The 24,158-nt window shown below is 38.0% G+C and overlaps 1 protein-coding gene across 3 annotated transcripts; it reads left to right on the forward strand.

Moving 5' to 3' along the window:
- The first annotated feature begins 10 nt into the window (after positions 1-10).
- mrpl38 (mitochondrial ribosomal protein L38) lies at positions 11-18,958 on the forward strand. Of its 3 annotated transcripts, none has more exons than XR_012387520.1 (9): positions 11-111; positions 1,064-1,249; positions 6,247-6,378; positions 6,475-6,677; positions 11,934-12,006; positions 14,016-14,061; positions 14,205-14,402; positions 17,916-18,190; positions 18,732-18,958. XR_012387520.1 is itself a non-coding variant. In XM_073917529.1 (9 exons), the coding sequence occupies exons 3-9, from the start codon at positions 6,204-6,206 to the stop codon at positions 18,866-18,868; spliced, it is 930 nt and encodes a 309-aa protein (XP_073773630.1). In that variant the 5' UTR covers positions 11-111; positions 1,064-4,635; positions 5,267-6,203; the 3' UTR covers positions 18,869-18,958.
- Positions 18,959-24,158: the final 5,200 nt, after the last annotated feature.

Genomic DNA, 24,158 nt, shown 5'->3' on the forward strand with positions numbered 1-24,158 from the left:
GAGCGTCGCCGGTTCGGTTCATCATGGCGGCGCGCGGATTGTCGTGCGTCCTGCTGCGGGCGGCGGTGGATGCGGGACTGAAACGGCACTCCCGGGGCCTCCGGTCCACCGGTGAGCGATAATGAACGGAGATTTAATTTATTGAGCAGCTAATTAGTAAAATAATTAGTTAAGCCGCAGCTGATTGTGCACGCGCGCGTGTCTGCTGTTATGAATGACCTTTACCTGTTTAGACACACTCTGATTTCATCATTTAACCGATAATTTATTTATTAGTATCTATTTTCATTAATTTTCGTGTGTCTATAAGCTTTTTGAGCCGCTGCATATCTCACATTTGGTCTAAAAATTAATGTTATATGATTATTGTGGCATTTTTATTACAACGTTATAACATTTATGGCAGTTTAATATTTATAGCAAAATATTATTACAATATTTGTAATATCTTATTATATTATATATTTGAGTTTTATATTGATACATTTCTGATAATAATATTATAATGCTGATAATTTTATTTGTATTACATCGTTTTAATATTGTTACGACTTTGTATTATTATAGTTGTTTATTTGATATTTATAATGAAATATTATTACAGTATATTTAATATTATATATTAAGCTTTTATATTGATACTTTTACAATAATATTGCTATATTTGTCTGTATATTGGTTTTTATTATGCAACATTAATGGGACTTTACACAATTACACAAAATTTTTTTTTTGCTGTTTCTTATATTTGTATAGCAACATTATTATAGCATTGCATTATTTTGCATTTAACATTTCTAAAAATGTAATGTTATTAATAAAGTAAAAGATGAATGTTTTATTACCTTATTCAAAATAATTGTTATTGTTATGTATTTACACAAAATATTAATATATTTGTTTTAATATATTTTTATTATAATTTGTTTAAATATATTTTTTATTATAACAATTTTTTTTCTACAACAAATATGTATTTTTATTTAAATTATTATTATTATTATTATTATTAAGTCTTATTTCTTTTATGTTAAAACTAAATGCTGTGTTGACTTTCCTGCAGCTGTCCTAAGTCGGCGGGCGGCTCCTCTGGGTCCGATGCCCAATGAGGACATCAAAAGCACTCAGCTGGACTCTCTGGAGAAATATCGCAGCTACACTCGATATATACGGGCAGCAGAAGAGGCCGACCTGAAAGATGTTTGGTGGAAAACCTACAGGAAACACACACAGGACCAGACCAAACAAGGTACAGATGAAGGGAGAATTATTCGCCCTTCTGTTAAATGATCATTCTTTCATATTTTTCTGTCCAACAGAGAGATTTGTTCTAGGGTTGAGCAATGTTGACCAATTTGGCGTCGTACGATGTCTAATGTGAAACATCACGATGGACTATTCCATCGTCGTATCAATTATCAATTAATTCATAAGGAATTAATTAATTGTAGCCTATCGTTTTCACTACCTGACCCAAATGGTCTTGCTTTACCCATAACCAAACCATAAATAAATAAAGTTACAAATAAATTACCACTTTTTTTTTGCAGGACTCTGGCATGAATAGGACACAGTGATCTGTGTCGTTCTAATTTCTTTTCCCACAGCTGGTGGAGGAGACGAGAGTTTGTTTGGAGTTCACTGTAGTGCATACATTATCATTGTTTTCACTGCAAAATCCTTACCACGTGCACGGATTTAGGAGACATTTACGCAGAATGCATCTTTGCACCTTAAAGGGCAAACGCAGCGCTCAGGAGCAGATCAACAGTTGTCATAGATATATACACTAGATATCGCATAGGGACCCTGAGCATGCGTCAATAGCGCCGCCATATTTGTACAGTGCTCCCAGGACAAATGTTATTCAACCGCACTAGTCAAGACAGTGTTACTACATGAAAATGCGGGACTTTAGCGCTGTCTATGGGTGTAGTAACGAGCAAACAAAGAAAACAAAGCACAAAGGCAGAACATTTCATAGGTAAGAGTCAGTTTTTTACGTTTTTGTATGTTATGAACTTTTGTGCTAATCAGGTAATGTGATGATAAAATTTACCATAAGGCAAAGTAGCTCCAACTCGCACTAAATACCCGGCTTATGCTAGTTTTGTTGAATAAAATAAGCAAACAATGCAAAAGAAATATGACAACGAGACGCTGCGGTGCCAGAAACTTGTATTATTGTCGGCTAGTGAAAGAGTCGTTCATAACGGAGATTCATTCACAAACGAATCACTCCCTCCGTCAGTATGAGAAGTGAAAGCAGGAGAGGAGCTGTGTTTCAGGACATGATTAGATCAAATTTAACAGGGAGGGTGGATAGTACATTTATGTACACACAAACACAAGCTTTTTGTCAGGAATGGCCGTGCGGTCACTGATCCATCAATGTAGAAAAGTGATGTAAAATTATAATTTTCGTAATTAGAAAAAAAATTTGCATACTAATATCCAGGAAAATTCCCGACCATAGATATATGTGTATATGTGTATATCTCTGGCTTTGGATGGCCTCTACTGTACTTTGGTCCTGCATTCATTTCAAAGGAGCGCTACCCTGTTCCAACATGGCGGCTCTATTGATGCATTCCTTCCAATAGACAATAACAGGGTAGGCGACATCTAATATATATATCTATGAACAGTTGTCATGTGAACTTGCTGAAGTAAAAAAAGCCTGCAATGATTGCCCCGCCTTTGTGCTCTTCTTATTGGCCCACTGCTCTAACTGAACGCGAATGATTGGTTAATATCAGCCGTCAATCACTTAGTTAATGCCTCCTGCCTTCAGATGTCAGGAGCTACAACCGCAAAAATGTGAAGCGCTGTAGATTAGAATGAAAATAACACTGACAGATTTACCTAAAGTTACTAATAAAGGCACATCTTATTATTTGCTGAATTTTAATCCACCATTTACATTTTTACAAGAGTGGATAAAAGACTTCCAGTGGCTTCAAGTCCGCTATGAAAATGACTAAAGCCATTTACTGTATAGTCTGTGGGACGGGGTTTGCAGGTAACAGTGTTTGCCGCTGAATCTACACATTTTAAGCGTGAGAGGTGCTGTATAATCCTTCATTTAATCCTCATGATGCTGTTAGCTGTGCAAGCGGCAGCTATATGTAAAATTTAACACAGCTCATGAAAAGACTGTTATTGCTATTAAGATGACATGCAAATATTAAGTTATATGTCAATATAAATGTGGGGCAGGGCGATGGATTGCAATGCTGGCTCAGCATCGTTAAGTTTGTCGGCCAACGCCGATGGACGATGGCATCATCTGTCGGCACAACTGTAGTTTTTTCTACATATATACTGTATTTCTAAACATAATAGCTTTATTAACTAATTTCTTTTATCTCTGCCATGATTACAGCACATATATATATATTTGATATAGATATTTGATATATATATAAAATATTTGACTAGATATTCTTCAAGATATTAGTATTCAGCTTAAAGTGACATTGAAAGGCTTAACTAGGCTAATTGGGCAAGTTATGGTAATTAGGCAAGTCATTGTATAATAATAGATTTCTTAGCTAATTAAATATATAAGTGTGCTAATAATTTTGACCTTAAAATGGTTGTAAATTTGTTTAAAGTTGCTATTATTCCAGCCGAAATAAAACAGATAAGACTTTCTCTAGAAGAAAAAATATTATCAGACATACGTGTTGAGTTATGAATACACACACTGTGCTGTTTTAGAATTTCAGGTTACATTTACAAGAGCTGTAATATCATATGTTGGTCATCATTCGTATTGCAGGGTTTGAAATTGCGACCATTTTGGTCGCATATGCGCCCGAAATTTTATCTATGCGACCTTAAAATATATTTGGCAGCATTTCTGCGACTGCTTAAAATTGTTGTGTGCGACCAATTTTTGCTGCAAAATGTTCACCACATGCGCGGATTCGGGAGACACTCACGCAGAATGCATCTCTAAGCTCTTTGTCTGCACTTGGAACGTGAAACGCAGCGCTCGGGAATGGTTTAAAACAGTTGTCATGTCGACTTGCTGCAGTAAACAAATCCAAGTCTATTGCTATTAAGATGACATGCAAATATTAAGTTATATGTCAATATAAATGTGGGGCAGGGCGATGGATCGCAATGCTGGCTCAGCATCGTGAAGTTTGTCGGGCAACGGCGATGGACGATGGCATCATCTGTCGGCACAACCATAGTTTTATCTACATATATACTGTATTTCTAAACATAATAGCTTTATTAACTAATTTCTTTTATCTCTGCCATGATCACAGCACATAATATTTGACTAGACATTCTTCAAGATATTAGTATTCAGCTTAAAGTGACATTGAAAGGCTTAACTAGGCTAATTGGGCAAGTTATGGTAATTAGGCAAGTCATTGTATAATAATAGATTTCTTAGCTAATTAAATATATAAGGGTGCTAATAATTTTGACCTTAAAATGGTTGTAAATTTTTTTAAAGTTGCATTCATTCCAGCCGAAATAAAACAGATAAGACTTTCTCTAGAAGAAAAAATATTATCAGACATACGTGTTGAGTTATGAATACACACACTGTGCTGTTTTAGAATTTCAGGTTACATTTACAAGAGCTGTAATATCATATGTTGGTCATCATTCGTATTGCAGGGCTCGATATTGCGACCATTTTGGTCGCATATGCGCCCGAAATTTTATCTATGCGACCTTAAAATATATTTGGGAGCATTTCTGCGAGTGCTTAAAATTGTTGTGTGCGACCAATTTTTGCTGCAAAATGTTCACCACATGCGCGGATTCGGGAGACATTCACGTAGAATGCATCTCTAAGCTCTTTGTCTGCACTTGGAACGTGAAACGCAGCGCTCGGGAATGGTTTAAAACAGTTGTCATGTCGACTTGCTGCAGTAAACAAATCCAAGTCTATTGCTATTAAGATGACATGCAAATATTAAGTTATATATCAATATAAATGTGGGGCAGGGCGATGGATCGCAATGCTGGCTCAGCATCGTGAAGTTTGTCGGCCAACGGCGATGGACGATGGCATCATCTGTCGGCACAACCGTAGTTTGTTCTACATATATACTGTATTTCTAAACATAATAGCTTTATTAACTAATTTCTTTTATCTCTGCCATGATCACAGCACATAATATTTGACTAGATATTCTTCAAGATATTAGTATTCAGCTTTAGTGACATTGAAACTAGGTTAATTGGGCAAGTTATGGTAATTAGGCAAGTCATTGTATAATAATAGATTTATTAGTTAAATAAATATATAAAGGTACTAATAATTTTGACCTTAAAATAGTTGTAAATTTTTTTAAAAACTGCTTATATTGTAGCCGAAATAAAACAAATAAGACTTTCTCCTGAAGAAAAAATATAATAATAATAATATTATAGGACATTATAATAATAATATTATAGGACATACTGTGGAACAAGGTTATATTAGTTTTGGATTTTTCATTAGTTTTAGTTTTTATTTCGTTTCGACTTTTTGTTTTCAAATTCAGTTAGTTTTAATTAGTTTTAGAGGCAGATTTACTAGTTTTGTTAGTTTCTATATTTTGAAATTGCTTAGTTTTAGTTTAGTTTTAGTTAGTTTCAGTATAGTTTTATTTATTTATTTTTTTTCAAAATCAGGATATTTGTTAAGGTGCAAGTTTTAAAATCTCATTGTTTTTGTCGCGGGAGCAACAGTGAGGATGACTGGAGGAGAACCGGCTCTATCTGGCCAATGACTGCAGGAGTACAGACTCTAAGGTGCCGTCAAACACCTGCAGCGCGGAGTAAACAGATTTACTTCTAAAAGGCTTACAGTAAGATTATGTATTAAATACATTTACAAATACGAAAATGAAGGAGGTTTTTGCTATCATGTTAGTTAGTTTCAGTTAGTTTTGTATCTACACAATACAGTTTCAGTTAGTTCTAGTTTTTTGAAAAACTCTCGTTTTTATTTTTATTTCAGTTAACGACAATTATTTTACATTTTAGTTTTCGTTTTTTCGTTCGTTTTCGTTAACTATAATAACCTTGCTGTGGAAATGTCCTTGTTTCCTCAACTGTAAGTGTTGAGTTATGAATACACACACTGTGCTGTTTTGAAATTTCAGGTTACATTTACAAGAGCTGTAATATCATATGTTGGTCATCATTCGTATTTATTAAGCTGCTGGTTGTTATTTTGTGTGTTAATGAGCATTCAGCTTGTAATGTTTTGGCTGTATTTGTGTTTAGCCATTGCACCGGTGGACATCGGGCTCCCGTATCACCGTCCATCCAGAAAGATGGAGGTGAAGGAGAGGATGAAGGTGGTTCAGGAGAACAAGAAGAACCCAGAGCTGGAAAGAGCAAACCGACTACAAACATGTGAGGCTCAATGACTGTTTGTCTAGAGACATTATATCTCATTATCAATAATAATTCTGACATTTAATGTGCGCTTTCCTCATTTATTGCTTCCAGACCGTGTGTCTCTAGACGAAGTAAAGTCTGAATGGGAGAAAACAAACGGACCGCATCAGATCCGCAGACTCGCTGAACACTACGGCATCTATAAAGATCTGTTCCCCATGGCGTATTTCACACCGCGGGTCATGCTCCGCATAGGGTATGGAGATGACAGCAGCGCAGCAGTGCATTATGGGAATCATCTAACGCCGAGTCAGGTGAGGATACTGAATGATTGAATTGATTCTATTAAATCACACTATTCTTAAGATCGTCATCAGAGCTTGTTTACAAACACTCCCTACAAAGTATAATCTGTCCGTGTGGTACCCGAAACATCATGAGCCCTTCTGTCTACTGCAAAGCGGCAGAATGGCGGAATCAACAGCATGTTGAATGAACGGCTGTTCAAAGGCCTTTATATCACATGTCATGATCGCATTGTGAACATCACAGCTTAAGAGGTGAACAGAGTCAATGTTCTATACACAGGGCTGGCGCGCCTATAGACTGATTTCACGCGGCCGCCATTTTCAAAAGCGAAATCGAGGCTGCGGTGGGAAGAAACCCGGAAGTATTATTGGGAGTTACATAGAAATGTTGTGTAACTGGCTATATAGCTTATCAGCGAAGAGAAAGTGACACAAATGTATAATTTCTCCTCCTTCCGGGTGACCCGAAGGTCCGTTCTGAATGAATGGTGAATGTAATAAGGGATATTAGAGCTCATTTTCAGCTAAGTTAAGGGAAATGGCACTAGTTAGCTAACGTTTTCTTTCCCAAACACACGTTTTAGATGCCATTTATCAAACTAGAGTTAATAAACTGATTCTTTCACTTTATTGGACTTGTTACGATACTGAATTAAAAAAAAAAAAACGGCAATTTCGCGCTAATATTTAAAGGGCAATGAAACCCGCTCGTTTCAGCAGGGTGTTTTCACACCTCTACTTTGGAAAAAGTCAGAAAAGTGGGCGTGTCTAGCTCTGTTTAGGGGGGAGTGTCGGAGGAACTAAAGTGGGAGGGTGTGGGAGTGTCTATTTGGGCACGGGCGAGTTTCAGTCAAAATACTCACACACAGGAGAAAGTGATGGTGTTTAACCTACATGGACATGTGTAGTGGAATTATTTGCCAAATTATTAAATGGTGGACTTTAACTGCAGTTTGGCTCTTTCATTCAGGGAATTAATTCGTGCCCCTCGCGACAAACGAGATATTTGATTCGAGGAACTGCTCTAAGCGTGTATTTTTTATGCAATGTTTGATATCGCATGGCGAATGAGAGAAAAAAAAACCTCAGCATTTCCCGGAAACTTAGATGCACACGGCAGGTAGCGTCAGAAAGCCGCGTGTGTTATTCCGGTCACAAAATGCGGTTAAAAACCTCACACGAGGTTAAAGTTTGGTTGTGGTCCTAACATGTTACAGTGCAATAGTTAACTTAGTTCGATACGAACAAACTGAATAAACAAAGAGCACTAGTCGCTCACCAAATCTGTAGAGACAGGACAATCACCAGCAACTAGAGCCGCATCTTTATGAAGAGAAGACTACAAGCGATTCCAGATCTCAGCGTTTGCAGATGAGAACAGCTCTCAGGTAAACAATAATCCTCCTTAGACACGTAAGTTGTTGTCGCGCGTCGCGTACACTGTTAATCCACACGTGAGTCTGAGCTCTCACAGAGAGAAAAAGAAAACGAAACTTAACGGCAGCAAACTATAAAAGCAACACTTCACGCTTGTTTTGCCAACACAACGTGGCTTCTATGTCGTGTAAACACAGTAATGAATATTAATAAAGTTGCACAATAGAGCGCGCTGATTGGTTTGAACCAAGCCTTACTCATGCATTAATGCAACACACTGTAAGACGTAATAAGACACACTCTGGCGCAGACGTCCAGTCTGCACGCTGGAATACAGGCTATTATGTCATGGCCGTGACGCAGCTTCAAAAATTCATTTCAAACAGGAAGTACGAATTTGCTTGAAATAACGCAAAAACAACCAATTTACACTTTTTAGTGAAATATAGGTGTCCTAATAGTGTTTTTAGCAGTGTGGGACACATATACGACTGACAACAGCTCAAAAAATGTGTTTTGGTGTTTCGTGACCCTTTAAGGCAATGTTGATGGTTTTCTTAAAACAGCGCTGATTTGCCATTGTGTTCACGTGTTCAACAGAAATGATTGTGATTGGTCGAGAAGGTCATCAGTTCACCCACCGCTGTATACTGAGCACAAACACAGACAGACGAGCGATCTGCTTGATGACTCAACTGATCTTGACGGCTGCTTCAAGCTCCAGTCCGTTTATTTGTGCTTGCACGGGGTGAAGAGCGGTAACCTGAGTGCAAACCAAACACAGATACACGGAGACTGAAGCGCGAAGCCGTGAAGATCAGTCGAGTCATCCGCGCTCAGCAGCGCTTCCATATTAGCGGGAAATAGCCGGGTTTAAAACTTCAGTAAGAGGACAAAACTATTAACTGTTACAGACAACACATAGAGTGTGCTGCAGAGGACTGCAGTGTTATCACTCACCGGGTTACACAGGCTGAAGCAGGAAAGCGTCCTCACGGTGTTTAACTAGTGCCATGAGCTGAAGCCCAGAAGGACACTTAAGCGCATCACTGAGATTGTGATCTTGTTTGATGCTAAATTGCTTTTAATTGTTTCAAATAAACTTACTGAATGATATTGAAGTAATGTTTACACCATTTCTGCATTTTGAAATCTCTGCAACAGCTGGAGGTTTGTAGTACACAGCATGTTCCTGGAATGTTTACAGTGCTGGTCCTATACTTCCGGGTTTCTTCCCACCGCAACCTCGCTTTGGTTCTTTAAAATGGCGGCCGCGTGAAATAAGCATATAGAGGCGACCTAGGTGGCTGCCTAGGGCGGCAGAATATAGAGGGCGGCGTCCTCGACACATCCCTCGTCACCCGCGTCCTTAGTTGTTCCCCCGTTCTTCATGTTGATAACCGGTCACTTTAGTTTTCTCTTTCGGGTTGAGGGCGGCATGACCGTCCTCTGCCAAGAGCGGCAGTTCAGCTTGCTCCGGCGCTAACTATACATTAACAAGACTGTACAAATGAACTGGTTTCCATCATTGAACAGTAATGCACATGTTTTGAGTACTGTCATTAGAGATTTTCCAAACACTCCTGATATTAGCCCCTTTCACACAGTGATACCGGTAAATATCTGGAAAATTTCCGGAAAGACTTTACCGGTATATTGAAAAAAGCGCTGTTCACACAGGCGAGGACGTTACGGAAATTTTCCGGAAAAGAGCATTCACACATCCATTCCAAAATACCGGTAAATTCTGACATCATTCACCACAAATGAGGTTTAAACGGCTGCGCTTGTATTTGTAAACATTTGACTAAATTAAAAACTCTGTGGATGATCAATATTGTGAACAACTTTCGCAGGATCACTTTCGCATGTCGAGATGTTCATAATATGTGCGTGTGCAGGCGCTCACAGGCTGTTTCACAAGCACACGCAAAGCTTGAAGGTAAACAAACAACGGCTTATCATAAGCATCTCATCGATGATTATTTACACAGTTGGCATTAAGAAGAACATATAAACGTGATCTGACTAACATCTAGCAGCTAAATGTGTCTGGAAAAATATTCAAAGGCTTTTATTCTCACAAACCGCGCGGACGTAAATGCGTCTGACTGTTGTGATTGGCTAAAGCAGACGTCTCACGTCAGCACGTTCTAGACGTGCACGCGCTTATTACGGTAATCTTCCTTCTGCATTCACACAGCGCAGCATTCCGGCAAATTGCCGGTAATGTTACAACTTCTCTTTCCGGAAAATAGCCAGAACGAATTTACCGGTATTTTCAAAAAGGACCTGTTCACACATACAACCTTTCCGAAAAATTGCCGGCAATTTTCCGGAAAGGTCTGTATGTGTGAAAGGGGCTAAAGTAGTTGTGGATGAAGTATTAAAAAAGGGCTGCTGTTTTGAAGCATACACGGATTTGTGCTATTCAGAAAAAACTACAACATAAAGTTAGGTGTTTTAATGCATGGTAGCCTAGGACACGTTCACAAACTGTGTGTGAGAGGATTACAAGTCGCCGGACTCAGTGAGAAAGACTCTAAACAAATTGCTAAATACTGTTCTGTGTCTGCAATAATAGGCAGTCTGCATGTGTGGAAAAGACGATGCCATCTCTATCCTTAATCCATTTACTTACCACTATAAGTGAAATGCTGAATTGATTGAGTATTTTAATATTGTCACACAAAAGAAACTCAATGGTTGTATCTACTGCTTGTACTGTGAAACATCACAGGCTCTTTTTGATTATTTGGATGCTGTGCTGCTTTAATTAGTATTAGTCATTCCAAATAAATTGATGATCCCTCGGTTCCAGCTCGCATCTCAGCCTGCCTGTTGGACATTTCACCTTGGATAAAAGATCATCATCTTCAGCTTAACCTCGCAAAAACGGAAATGCTTGTAGTTTCCGCCAACCCGACTCTACACCATAACTTTTCAATCCAGATGGACGGGGCAACCATTACTGCATCCAATATGGTGAAAAGCCTTGGAGTAACGATTGATGACCAACTAAACTTCTCTGACCACATCTCTAGAACTGCTCGATCGTGCAGATACGCACTCTATAACATCAGAAAGATCCGACCCTTCTTATTTGAACATGCAGCTCAACTCCTTGTTCAAGCTCTTGTTCTCTCCATGGACTATTGCAACTCTCTACTAGCCGGGCTCCCAGCTAACTCTATCAAACCTCTTCAGCTGCTTCAGAACACAGCAGCACGAGTGGTCTTTAATGAACCTAAACGAGCACATGTCACTCCGCTGCTCATCCGTTTGCACTGGCTGCCAGTTGCTGCTCGCATCAAATTCAAAGCTCTGATGTTTGCCTACAAAGCGACTTCTGGCTTTGCTCCTTCTTATCTGCTCTCACTGCTGCAGATGTATGTGCCCTCCAGAAACTTGCGTTCTGTGAATGAATGTCGCCTCGTGGTTCCATCCCAAAGAGGGAAGAAATCACTTTCGCGAACGCTCGCGTTCAATCTGCCCAGTTGGTGGAATGAACTCCCTAACTGCATCAGAACAGCAGAGTCACTCGCTGTCTTGAAGAAACAACTAAAAACTCAACTATTTAGTCTCCACTTCCCTTACTAATCTGCAATTGCCTCTCTGGATATACCACTAACTGTACTCAGAAAAAAAAAAATTACTAATACTTTCTTTCTTAGACTTTAAACACCTGAAACTTGCCTACAGCACTTATTCATTGTTGCTCTTATAGTTGTGTAAATTGCTTCCTTGTCCTCAATTGTAAGTTGCTTTGGATAAAAGCGTCTGCTAAATGACTAAATGTAAATGTATAAATTAATCAAATGTGTATGTGTGTGTGTGTGTGTGTGTGTGTGTGTGTGTGTGTGTGTGTGTGTGTGTGTTCCTCAGGCAGAACAAGCTCCTCATGTTCATTATGAAGCTGAAGAAGATTCTCTGTGGACGCTGTTATTAACCAGCCCAGGTGTGTTTAAGAGATTCACACATTTATAAAATCACCATGATCAGGCGCATCCAATCATCTTATTACTGTTAAACCATTATTAGAATTAGAATAATAGGAATAATAATAGTATTCAGGGATGCGATTCTTAGATGATACGGATTTCTGTATTTTCCAAGCTCAATGAGGCGACCCCTGTAATTTTCGTTAATCTAAGTGGGGTTTATCATCATCAAAGCAGATGACCTGATTGATGGTTTGCGCTGTCATTGTTCACCGTTGTGAATAAAGCTGCGGTCACACTTGACTTTTCTCCCCATAGACTTCCTTTCATACGCACGCAAATGTGTCAGACTGGAAACGCAAGGTCATCGCAGGTCGCTGCGGTGCAAAGTTCAAGCTTGGTGAACTCTGACCTGTTAAGTAGCATCACTTGACTGCGTGAGACCAATTGAGGATCATAAAATGACATCTTTGGACAGAAATTTAAAACATGGAGCAAATCGCTCGCTTTTTTAAATGTCTAATAATCTTACTTAATCCCGCCCCTTTTCGCAGCTCCACACGACTTCAGCTTCGCATTATCAAACTCTAGTGTGACTGCAGCTTAAGAAGGAGCATTAACTGCTTCATTCTGGACGTCATTCAGGGATGACCCATTTGGCTACTGTGTATATAATGTAGCCCTATAATGTGCGCATGCATGACGAAGCCAATACGCAAGATTATTATTATTATTTTTAATTAATTTATTATTTTTAATAAATAGGGGGAGTTTTCGTCTTCTTTCTTTTTTTGCCCTCGGCTGATCACATGCCTGAGTATTATTGTGCTATTAGAGTTTTTATTAATATATTAAATAGTTAAAGTTTTATTATGATTACATTTAAATCTTAATTTATTGCTTCTGTTATTGTTATTGGAAATCCAATGTGCAACAATATTTCATTAAAATAATATTTTTTGTGCATATATCATAAAAACTATTAAAATTATTACAATTATATTAATAGTAATAATAATAATATTAATAACAACAACAACAATAATAATGTTAATAATAATAATAATAATACAAATTTATAATTTAATTTAATATATATATATATATATATATATATATATATATAATTTTTGCAAATGTAATAACATATTTAATTGCAGTTAAAATATTGAACTTTATATAAAGTTATATGAATAACTTAATTTATATAAACTAAAATTTTGTAAATCTAATAATTTAACTGCAGCATAATATTTTTATTATAACCTTTTTATATAGCATATTATACACATAAAAAAATATTACAAATGTAATGCTGTAAAAAAATTACTGCAGTTTGATATTTGATATTTTAGTAATATGATCTTGCTTTTTTTATTCACATATAAACTAAAATGTTGCAAATGTATGAATAAAAAACTGCAGTTTTTTGATTGCAGGTGAGAACATATTGCTGAAAAAGATCTTAGGCTAGTTATAAAAATAAATTGAAATGTAGATAAACAAATAAAAATATTGCAAATCCAACCATTTAAGAAATTAAGCTGCAGTTTGATAATTTACATTTTAACTTTTCTTTTATACTGCAGTTTTCTTACTCGCATATAAAAATACAAATATTCATTCATTCATTTTTTTTCGGCTTAGTCCCTTTATTAATCTGGGGTCGCCACAGCGGAATGAACTGCCAACTTATCCAGCATATGTTTTACGCAGTGGATGCCCTTCCAGCTGCAACCCATCACTGGGAAACATCCATACACACCCATCACACATACACTACGAACAATTTAGCCTACCCAGTTCCTTTATAGTGCATGGGTTTAAACTGTGGGAGAAACCAGAGCACCCGGAGGAAACCCACGCCAACATGAGGAGAACATGCAAACTCCACACAGAAATGCCAACTGAACAGCCAAGAATACAAATATTCAAGTGTATAAATGTGAAAGCAATTGAACTGCAGTTCGAAGCTTCTCCACTAGATGGTGATAGAGTAATTAATAACAAACGTGTGTGTTTGCAGATGAGCATCTGCTAGATGAAGAGCAGGAATATCTTCACTGGCTCGTGTGAGTATTTCTTCAGATTCTAATAATAAAACTTAAAAGCCCCCAGCTGTCCGTAAGAGTTTCTTACATCAGTCCACACAGATATCTCTCCGGCTGGAAACCCCTGACCTAAAACTGACCTAATGAACTGCATCTGTTTACAGTGGGAATATCCCGGGACGTGCTGTGGCATCGGGAGATCAGATCTGCCCCTACTTATGTCCGTTCCCTGCCAGAGGAACAGGCCTGCACCGATTCATCTTCATTCTCTTCAAACAGGACGCACTGGTGGATTTTGGCTCTGATGTCAGACCCGTCCCATGGTAAGGCAACATTAATGAAAGCAAAACAATACTGCGCCAGTCAAGCAGCTCTGCTATAAAAGAGAAAGAAAAAGGCCAGATAAGATGTTCTCATTCATTTTGTTCTGTCTGATTTATGCTGTTAAATGCTATAGAGCTAGTCAAGTCAAGTCAAGTTTTATTTGTCACATACATAGTTATACAAAGTATGACCAGCAGTGAAATGTAGGTCAGGTCCGCTCCACAGATAGTGCAAGTATAGATAAACAAAAATTAAATATTAAGGAAAAAAGAAGAAAAAAAAGTGTGCAAAAAAAGATGTGCAAAAAATTATACAAGGTAATAAGAATAGCAGCAATATGATGTACTTATGAATATGACCACTGTTATATATATAGCTAGTATATGAATGATTCTCTAACATAATGTCTAAAGTAATGACAAAACAGGTGATTTTGCTCACACTCTAAGGCAGGGGTCACCAATCTCGGTCCTGGAGGGCCAGTGTCCCTGCAGGGTTTTGCTCCAACTTGCCTCAACACACCTGCCTGGATGATTCAAGTATACCTAGTAAGACCTTGATTAGCTTGTTCAGGTGTGTTTGATTAGGGTTGGAGCTAAAATCTGCAGGACACCGGCCCTCCAGGAACAAGTTTGGTGAGCACTGCTCTAAGGTTATAAGGCTAAACAGCAGAGATTTCTAAGTTTTTTGCTGTTGTTCCTGATATGCGAGTCCCATTTTGCACTTAATACACTACAATTATTATGTTATAAGTGCAGCACTGCAACATACAAAAGAGAGAGATCGACTTAGAATATCACTTACCTGTTAAATAATTATTTGATCAGCTGTAGTTTGAAATTATGCTGAGTTTTTCTCCTTTAAGGGCTTTTTATGTGGTCTTTGTTGCCATCTTGTGGTGGAGCGTCAACCCTCTGCTCAGTATAACAGCTGATGGGCGCGAATGTGCTGAATCTCTGAAATTATAAATATTTAAAATAGGCACTGTCTTTATAAATAAACTGCAGTAACAATCTACACAACTACATTCATGCCTAAAAAGCTTCAAAAGTACTTTATGTAGCCCAACAGCAGCAATATTTGTCAAACTGTAGTGAGTTCATTGATCTGCTGTCAATCTATGCGATCGGAGTAATACACAAGGGTGAAGAGGCCATACGAGTGCTGTTATTACAGGAATCAGATCAGCCAATCAGATTCGAGATCAAGACAGAACTGTATATTATATATATATATATATTCAGATTCAATTTATTTGTCACTACACTTTCGTATAGCGAGATTGGACCCCCCAGACCATACACAAAACATCACAAACAACTTTTTAGGGGAGACAGATCTTAGGAGGTAGCATTTAGAAACGAAGAAAGATACATTTGGACAGTTAGGCTAAAAAACACCCCCTCAGCTTGCCCTTGATAAGGACAAAGTGAGAAAAGGGAGAAAAACAGCCCTATCTTAGCATAAGCACACCGGCAAGACACAACATAGACAGAGGGGATGGGAACAGGGGTAATGGAAAACAGTCCGTTGAGTGCGGGCAGCCAACTGGTCCAGCAGCCATTTCCGGCGCAAGTCACAGCCCCGCCCACGCCCCACGTGGGTAAAAGCACACAAAGGCGTTTGGATGGGGATCGGTGGTGAATGTTTATCTGTAGATATGTTTGTGTGTGTGTGAGCCTGCATAGTCCAGAGTCCCGCAGGTGTCCTTGACAGGGGAGGAATTTCAGAGCGTCCGCTTATCTTGCTTATCCCAGGGAGTTGTTTACTTCCAGCCGAGGCCGTCTGGCAGGAGTAAGAGGAGAGCCGAAAAAAAGACAGTAAGATACTTCCACTTTAGGTCAATATCTGCCAATTTCACAGATATTTAATGTCCATCACTCGTCTCCCGATCTGGCCAAAATTTGTTGCAGAGCCGCTAGCTTCACCTCGATGGTTTCCAGTTTGCGGGCAAGGACCAAAGTCTGATTCGCGACCCTACCCATCAGTGTTTCAATCAAGCCGGCCAGCCTAGTGGGGTTTTGATATCCCAGGGGCCCGCATAAGCCCAACAGCAGAAACCCTGTTATCAAAGTTCCGAATAGGTAGATATCTTCAGTATCCTCCAGAGACAGAGCAGCTAGACAGAGGACTCTCCACTTCTCCCACCCGTCCATCACATATCCAGCTGCGAACGTCCCCGCAGGACAGCTGGGTTCCCCGGAGCCCAGCAATCTTGTTGAGAAGATGGTGTCAATTGCATTCAGAGACCAGTTGATGAAATCCATAATTCCTTTTTCGTTAGGAAAAGCAGGACAAGGAGAGCCTCAGAGATAGAATAAGACGAGACAAGAGGTGCTAGCAAGGAAAGATATGGGACGGAGCGGGAAGAAGAGCGACCGCCTTCGCCGAGAGCCAAAGAAGAATTTGAATTTAAATATATAAATATATATATATATATATATATATATATATATATATATATATATATATATATATATATATATATATATTAGGGATGTAACGGTATTGTAAATACTGTCATACCGCAATATTAATTTTTTTCGATATTACCGTAGTCGCATGACTCGGTAAAACTATAGGTCTTCTGAGAAAATTTGCTCAGGCGAATGAAGCGAACGGGAGGTAGCGAAAACTACATTTCCCATCAGCCCAGGCTTGGCCATAATCCCTTGCGGTCTGTTGTTGCTACAGATCCAGTAATGCGGAAATGGAGTGTGCTGCTAGAAGCGGGGATCAAAAAGAGCTGGAAAACCCTAAAGCGGGTGTTGTCGCCGCGCGCGTACTGAATATTGGTGTTGTCGCGCGAGTTCTTATCAGCTATAATTTTCAATAATTGAAAATTATATATAAATAATTGAAAATTATATAAAAAATAATCATAATTTTCTGTATATTATATAAAAATTATATAGAATTATATAGAAATTCATTAAAATTATATAAAAATAATCATAATTTTCTGTATATTATATATGAATTATATATAATTATATATAAATTAATGAAAATTATATTAAAAATAATCATAATTTTCTGTATATTACTTATTTGATTGTTTATCATTCTGAAAGCTGTGATTTCTGGAGATTCTTTCACCAGATAAATAATCTCAGATTTGTCATTTCACACAACCATTAATATTCTCAGTAAGGAAGGTAATAACAATCATTTCCACATCATAACAAATACGATTGTTTTCCCCAAATAAAATGTCTGTAATCTCTGCGTGCGTGCAGGACAGCAGATACAGATCTCCTCTGAGATTTAGAAAAACCCACAGAAAACCCCCTCAACACTGCAACTCCTAACATTGCCATAAAAGTTATTGTGCAAAAGTTTAATATAGAGATTAAGTCAGAATTATTCGCCGTCTTGTGCATTGTTTTTCCAATATTTCCCACATGATGTTTAACAGATTCAGGAATTTTTCACAGTATTTCCTATAATATTTTTCCTTCTATATAAAGTCTGATTTGTTTTATTTCGGCTAGAATAAAAGCAGTTTTTAATTATTTTAACCCATATAAAAACCTATATAAAGCCATTAGCTCCTTACACAATATTTGTTTTGGATTGTCTACAGAACAAACCACTGTTATATAATGACATGCCTAATTACCCTAACATTACAATATCCAGCGGGGGCTAATAACTCTAACTTCCATCATTTGTGTCTCTGTTTTTAGCGAAAGTCTGAAGCGGCGGAGTTTCCAAACGCTGGATTTCTACAGGAAGCACCAGGATCTGATTACGCCTGCCGGTCTGGCTTTTTTCCAGTGTCAGTGGGATCAGTCCGTCACGCAAACCTTTCACAACATCCTAAGTGAGTGAATGATATGAGGAAGCTACACCTGTAAATCTGGAATCTGAAAGTTGTAGTCACTGTATTTTTAGCTACAGGTTATATATAAATAGTCTAGGTGTAGTGTGACTCATCATAAAGCTGCTCGAGCTTGTTGACATTATAAGATTAAAACAAAACAGAGGCGGCACGGTGGCTTAGTGGTTAGCACTGTCGCCTCACAGAAAGAAGGTCACTAGTTTGAGTCCCGGCTGGCTCAGTTGGGTTTTCAGTGTGGAGTTTGCATGTTCTCCCTGTGTTTGCATGGGTTTCCTCCACATTATGTAACTATTTATAAATTTGACCTGTTTTTGCCACGAGCAATAAACTCTAAACTCTCCCTGTGAAATAAAGTGTTTCATTTCTGAAAGGGAAACGCACCACAACGCCCACAGATTAATTATGGTTTAAGGCGGATACGAGCTTCCTTACAAACCACAACATTCACACTAGGTTTCAAACGAAGCTTGTGAAAAGGCTTGTCACTCTATTAATTCAATGATGACGTGATTGTTTTGTGCAGAAATGAAAGAGCCGGTGTTTGAGTACCAGAGACCTCCGGTTTATCACCCTCCACAGAGGAAATACCCTCACGGACAGCCGCTGAGATACCTGGACCGATACCGAGACGGAGCGCAGCAAACATACGGCATTTACTAAACACTTCTGCATTATGTTGACTGTGTGCTCAAACTGATGCCTGTTGATTTGTTTTGATTTTTGTTTGTAATAAAGTTAATGTGATATTGATTGTGTTGTGATCTTGTGGTTACTTTTAAACTTTGCAAGCATTTTAATTATATATTGTCTACATTATAATATTTATGTATGTGTATATACGTTTAAAGCGAGCATCAGAATGGGGAAGAAAGGTGATTTAAGTGACTTTGAACGTGGCATGGTTGTTGGTGCCAGATGGGCTGCTCTGAGTATTTCAGAAACTGCTGATCTACTGGGATTTTCACGCGCAACCATCTCTAGGGTTTACAGAGAATGGTCTGAAAAAGAGGAAATATCCAGTGAGCGGCAGTTCTGTGGGCGCAAATGCCTTGTTGATGCCAGAGGTCAGAGGAGAATGGCCAGACTGGTTCCAGATGACAGAAAGGCAACAGTAACTCAAATAAGCACTCGATACTACTGAGGTCTGCAGAAGAGCATCTCTGAACACGTCCAACCTTGAGGCGTATGGGCTACAGCAGCAGAAGACCACACCGGGTGCCACTCCTGTCAGCTAAGAACAGGAAACTGAGGCCACAATTCACACAGACTCAGCAGAACTGGACAATAGAAGATTGGAGAAATGTTGCCTGCTCTGATGAGTCTCCCTTTCTGCTGCCACATTCGGATGGTCGGGTCAGAATTTGGATTTAACAACATGAAAGCATGGATGCCTTGTATCAACGGTTCAGACTGCTGATGGTAGTATAGTGGTGTGGGGGATATCTTTTTGGCACACTTTGGGCTCATTAGTACCAATTGAGCATCGTGACAACGCCACAGCCAAACTGAGTATTGTTGCTGACCATGTCCATCCCTTTATGACCACAGTGTACCCATTTTCTGATGGTTACTTCCAGTAGGATAACGAACCATGACATAAAGCACGAATCATCTCAGACTGGTTTCTTGAACATGAAAATGAGTTCTGCAGCAACTGTGTGATGCTATCATGTCAATATGGAGCAAAATCTCTGAGGAGTATTTCTAGTACCTTGTTGAATCTCTGCCACGAAGGATTAAGGCAGTTCTGAAGGTAAAAGAGGGTCCAACACAGTACTGGTAGGGTGTACCTAATAAAAGGGCCAGTGAGTGTATATCTTTTTTGAAAATAGGGCTGTACTCATTTATGTTGAGCGCTTTATATGTTTACACATGTGTGTAGATGTTGTGGCGAGTACTCATTTCTTACGTTGCCAGAGAGCCAAATACCCGTCACCTGGACTCACCTCATCAGTACCAACCACCACCACCATCTGCAAGCAATCAGCGGGAGAGCCTGGAGAGGATATTAGGGGCGCCCCCAAGGGGTGGCCACGGCCACCCTTGTGTAAACTCTGGCCACCCCTGTGGCCACCCCAATATGATAGTTGCTGATATTATTAATTTAAATGTATTTACTTAAATTCACAATACTTCTATAAATAAATGAATAAATAAAATGCAGCCACTAAATTATTGTGGATTGATCAGCACCACTGACGAAGCTGATTCACTGAGATTGCACACTTTTTATTAAGAAATTATTTTTGAAACGAGAAAGTTGTGTTTCATCTGATTGAAAACCACAAATCCAAAATAAATAACTAGATGCATTTTGAAATCTGCTTTTCAAAATTTTGTTGGGTTTTGTTTGGTTTATTAATTCATTCCTTAATCATATTCATTATTCATAATTCATTAATGTTAGACATGGCATATATTGTATGTTGTACAAGAAATAACTTACCTGATAGAGGTTTTAGACTAAATATTGATTTTTATTTGGTTTGCACTTGTACTTGCGGAATAAATTACATTATTTCAAGAGTAATTACTGGAATTCATTAAAACGTCATTATTTCTTTTACCAAAAACAAAAATATAACATTACTCCTTATTCACAATATATACACAATTCATAATTTTTTTGTGTGCCACCACAAGATTTGTTGTGGCCTTACTTGGCCACCCCTAAGAAAATTTTCTGGGGGCGCCACTGGAGGATATAAGTGAAAGCCAGCAGAGACTCGGTGAACTACAAAACTCCAGACTTACCCAGTTGCTAATATCTCTCTCTAGATTCCAGAGGATAAGATTGACACCACCTAGACGGCACCCTTTTGCACACCCCAGAATACACCCATACTCACCAGCCAGAAGCCTCCCGGGCACTACTTGCCTTCATTGCACTTTCACCTTCTGCATATTGTGAATAAATCACCCTCCGGGATGTTTGTTTGAGAATCCGCAGCCTTTGTGCTGTGTTTTTAATTCCTCCTCTCGCCACTATAGCATGTTCACCAACATTTAATGGCAGCTACAGGAAAGGTTAGCTCATGTCTATGTTATGAGAGCCTGTCTATGTTACGCTCAGCATGAGTTAATGGAAATATCCAGCGTAGAAGAAAGAAAAAACCTTAATGCCACTTGAGAAGTGCTGTGAATCTGAAAGTATTGCAGAGCTGGATAAAAGCTTCTTTCTTTAAGGCTGGTATAGGAAGAATTGCTTCATGATGCACATCTGGGATTGATTAAGTCCTCAGTGTGGAGCCAGAAACACTAAACCACTTTCTGTTCTGTTGCTACCTGCTGAAAAATCCAGCTTAAACCAGCCTAGGCTGGTTGGCTGGTTTTAGCTGGTTGACCAGCCTGGTTTTAGAGGGGTTTTGGCCATTTCCAGGCTGGTTTCCAGCCATTTCCAGCCTGGTCTTAGCTGGTCAGGCTGGAAAATGACCAGCCAAATCCAGCTAAAACTAGCTTGACCAGCCTGGTTTAAGCTGGATATAGCTGGTTTTGGCTTGACTCCCAGCTTGGCTAGGCTGGTTGAGCTGCCAATCACATGGCAGCCAATCACATGGCAGCAACTCAATGCATTTAGGCATGTATGGTCAAGACGATCTGCTGCAGTTAGAGGTGATTTAAGTGACTTTGAACATGGCATGGTTGCTAGTGCCAGACGGGCTGGTCTGAGTATTTCAGAAACTGCTGATCTACTGGGATTTTCACACACAAACATCTCTAGGATTTACAGGGAATGGTCCAAAAAGTGAGTTCACTGTACTCCAATGGCCTCCACAGTGACCAGAACTAAATCCAATAGAAATACTGAAGCAACATCTCAAGACATCAGCCAGGAAATTAAAACTTGGCCACAAATGGGTCTTCCAAACAGACTATGACCCTAAGCATACTGCCAAATTAGTGAAAATGTGCTTTAAGGACAACAGAGTGAATGTTTTGGAGTGGCCATCACAAAGCCCTGATCTCAATCCTATAGACATTTTTTGGGCAGAGTTGAAAAAGCTTGTGCGAGCAAGACAGACTCAAAATCTGACTCAGTTACACCAATTCTGTCAGGAGGAATGGGCCAAAATTCCTTCAAACTGTTGTGAGAAGCTTGTGAAAGGATCCCCAAAACATTTGACCAAAGTTATACAGTTTAAAAGCAAAGCTAAAAAATAACAAGGAAATGTGTGCAAACTTTTGACTGTCTAGACCAGGGGTCACCAAACTTGTTCCTGGAGGACCTAATAAAGTGACCGGTGGGTGTAGTTGCAATACTTCTCTGTCGTTACATCGTGTAACAACACCAACTTTTAATTTTCTATCAGTGTGTAACTACAAAAAAGTCAAACTTTACATAGGAAAATTATCAAAAGTCTTTTTGGTGAGAAAAAATATGATGAAGTAAACAAAACCCTGGTGGAAATAACCCCAAACATGTTCACAAAATGAATCAAGACTATTCATATTTGTGTAAACTGACTGTAATCCAATATTATAAACAACAAAATTACACAGTCATAACATATAACATCCGGTATGCAAACAAGAGTGTCAAAGCATACTATTTAATGCATCAAAAATGTTTTTACAAGTGCTTTCATTCAAGCTTTCACAACCGCTGTTTGTTTAGCTGAGAATAGACTGAATGAAATGAAGAGGAAGTGGCTTTAATAAACTGCTTTTACAGCAACTGGTCCATCTTCATTCTCAGTAGTACTTAAAGATTGCACTTTTACTCCCTCACGTGTTCCCGAACCTTTAAGCGTTTCTTTTATTCTGTTGAACACAATAGCAGCTATTTTGAAACTCAAACAGGTTTGTGACAAATCAAGGATGACTAATTGATGACAGATTTATTATTATTTTGGGGTAAAACTATTTCTACATTTTAAAGGAAACAGTAGTGTTTATAAGATGTCCATGTGCTTCCTTCTTGGAGTGAACTCCACAAACCGGTTAAACTCGCTGACAGCATAATCTATTAAAGCTGACACTTTCTGCTTAAAATAATATTCACAACCGTTTCCTTTGAGGAATGTAAGAGATGTTTCCATGAAATGCAGTTTCTCTTATCTATAAAATCAAAGTGAAAGCTAGCACTGTAAATCTATAAAAATGTCTCTTCACTACAATATACATATATAGACCTGTTTCTAGTCCAAATTTGTAAAAATTCTTAAATCAAGAAAAATTTCAACATAAGTAAAAATGATTAAATTACACACTTTATTTTGATGCTCTGTTTCTTACATTGCATCTACATGTTAACTAATTCTCATTAGATTGTAAGTAGACTGTTAGGTTGGGGTTAGGGTTAGTGTAAGTTGACATGTACTTGTAAAGTTTCTTATAGTCAGTCAAATTTCTGTTGAAGGAGCAGATATTAAGCAGACAGCCTACTAATACTCAAATGGACCATCAAAATAAAGTGTTACTAATTTTTTTTTTTCAGAAAACAAGACATATTTTTACTTGTGTAGAAAATCCTTTTTGTTAAAAAAACTTAAAAACTAAAACTGCTACTATTAATAATAATAATAATAATAATTTTTTAAATATTTTTTTTTGCTGTGAAGATTATTTTTTGTCAAATAACAGACCTTTCATTAAAACATGTATATTTTAAACTATTATTATTATTATAAATATTTTATTATTATTAATTTATTATTATTTTTTTATTAATTTATTTTTTTGCTGTGAATAAATTATTTTTGTCAAATAACAGACCCTTCATTAAAACATGTATATTTTAAACTATTATTATTATTATATATTTTTTTATTATTATTAATTTATTATTATTATTTTTTTATTAATTAATTTTTTTGCTGTGAAGACATTATTTTTGTCAAATGACAGACCCTTCACTAAAACATGTATATTTTTAAACTATTGTTATTATTATTTGATGCAGTGTTTGTCATTTGACAAACATTTTAAAATGTCTTCATAGCCAAAATAA

Source organism: Danio rerio, chromosome 12 (assembly GCF_049306965.1).
Source record: "Danio rerio strain Tuebingen ecotype United States chromosome 12, GRCz12tu, whole genome shotgun sequence".
NCBI classification, from domain to species: Eukaryota; Metazoa; Chordata; class Actinopteri; order Cypriniformes; family Danionidae; genus Danio; species Danio rerio.

Coding starts and splice junctions, on each gene's coding strand:
- mrpl38 (XM_073917529.1), top strand. CDS start 6,204: ATGAGCATTCAGCTTGTAATGTTTTGGCTGTATTTGTGTTTAGCCATT. Junction 12,007..14,015: donor GCTGTTATTAACCAGCCCAG/GTGTGTTTAAGA, acceptor GTGTGTTTGCAG/ATGAGCATCTGCTAGATGAA. Junction 14,364..18,053: donor GATGTCAGACCCGTCCCATG/GTAAGGCAACAT, acceptor CTCTGTTTTTAG/CGAAAGTCTGAAGCGGCGGA.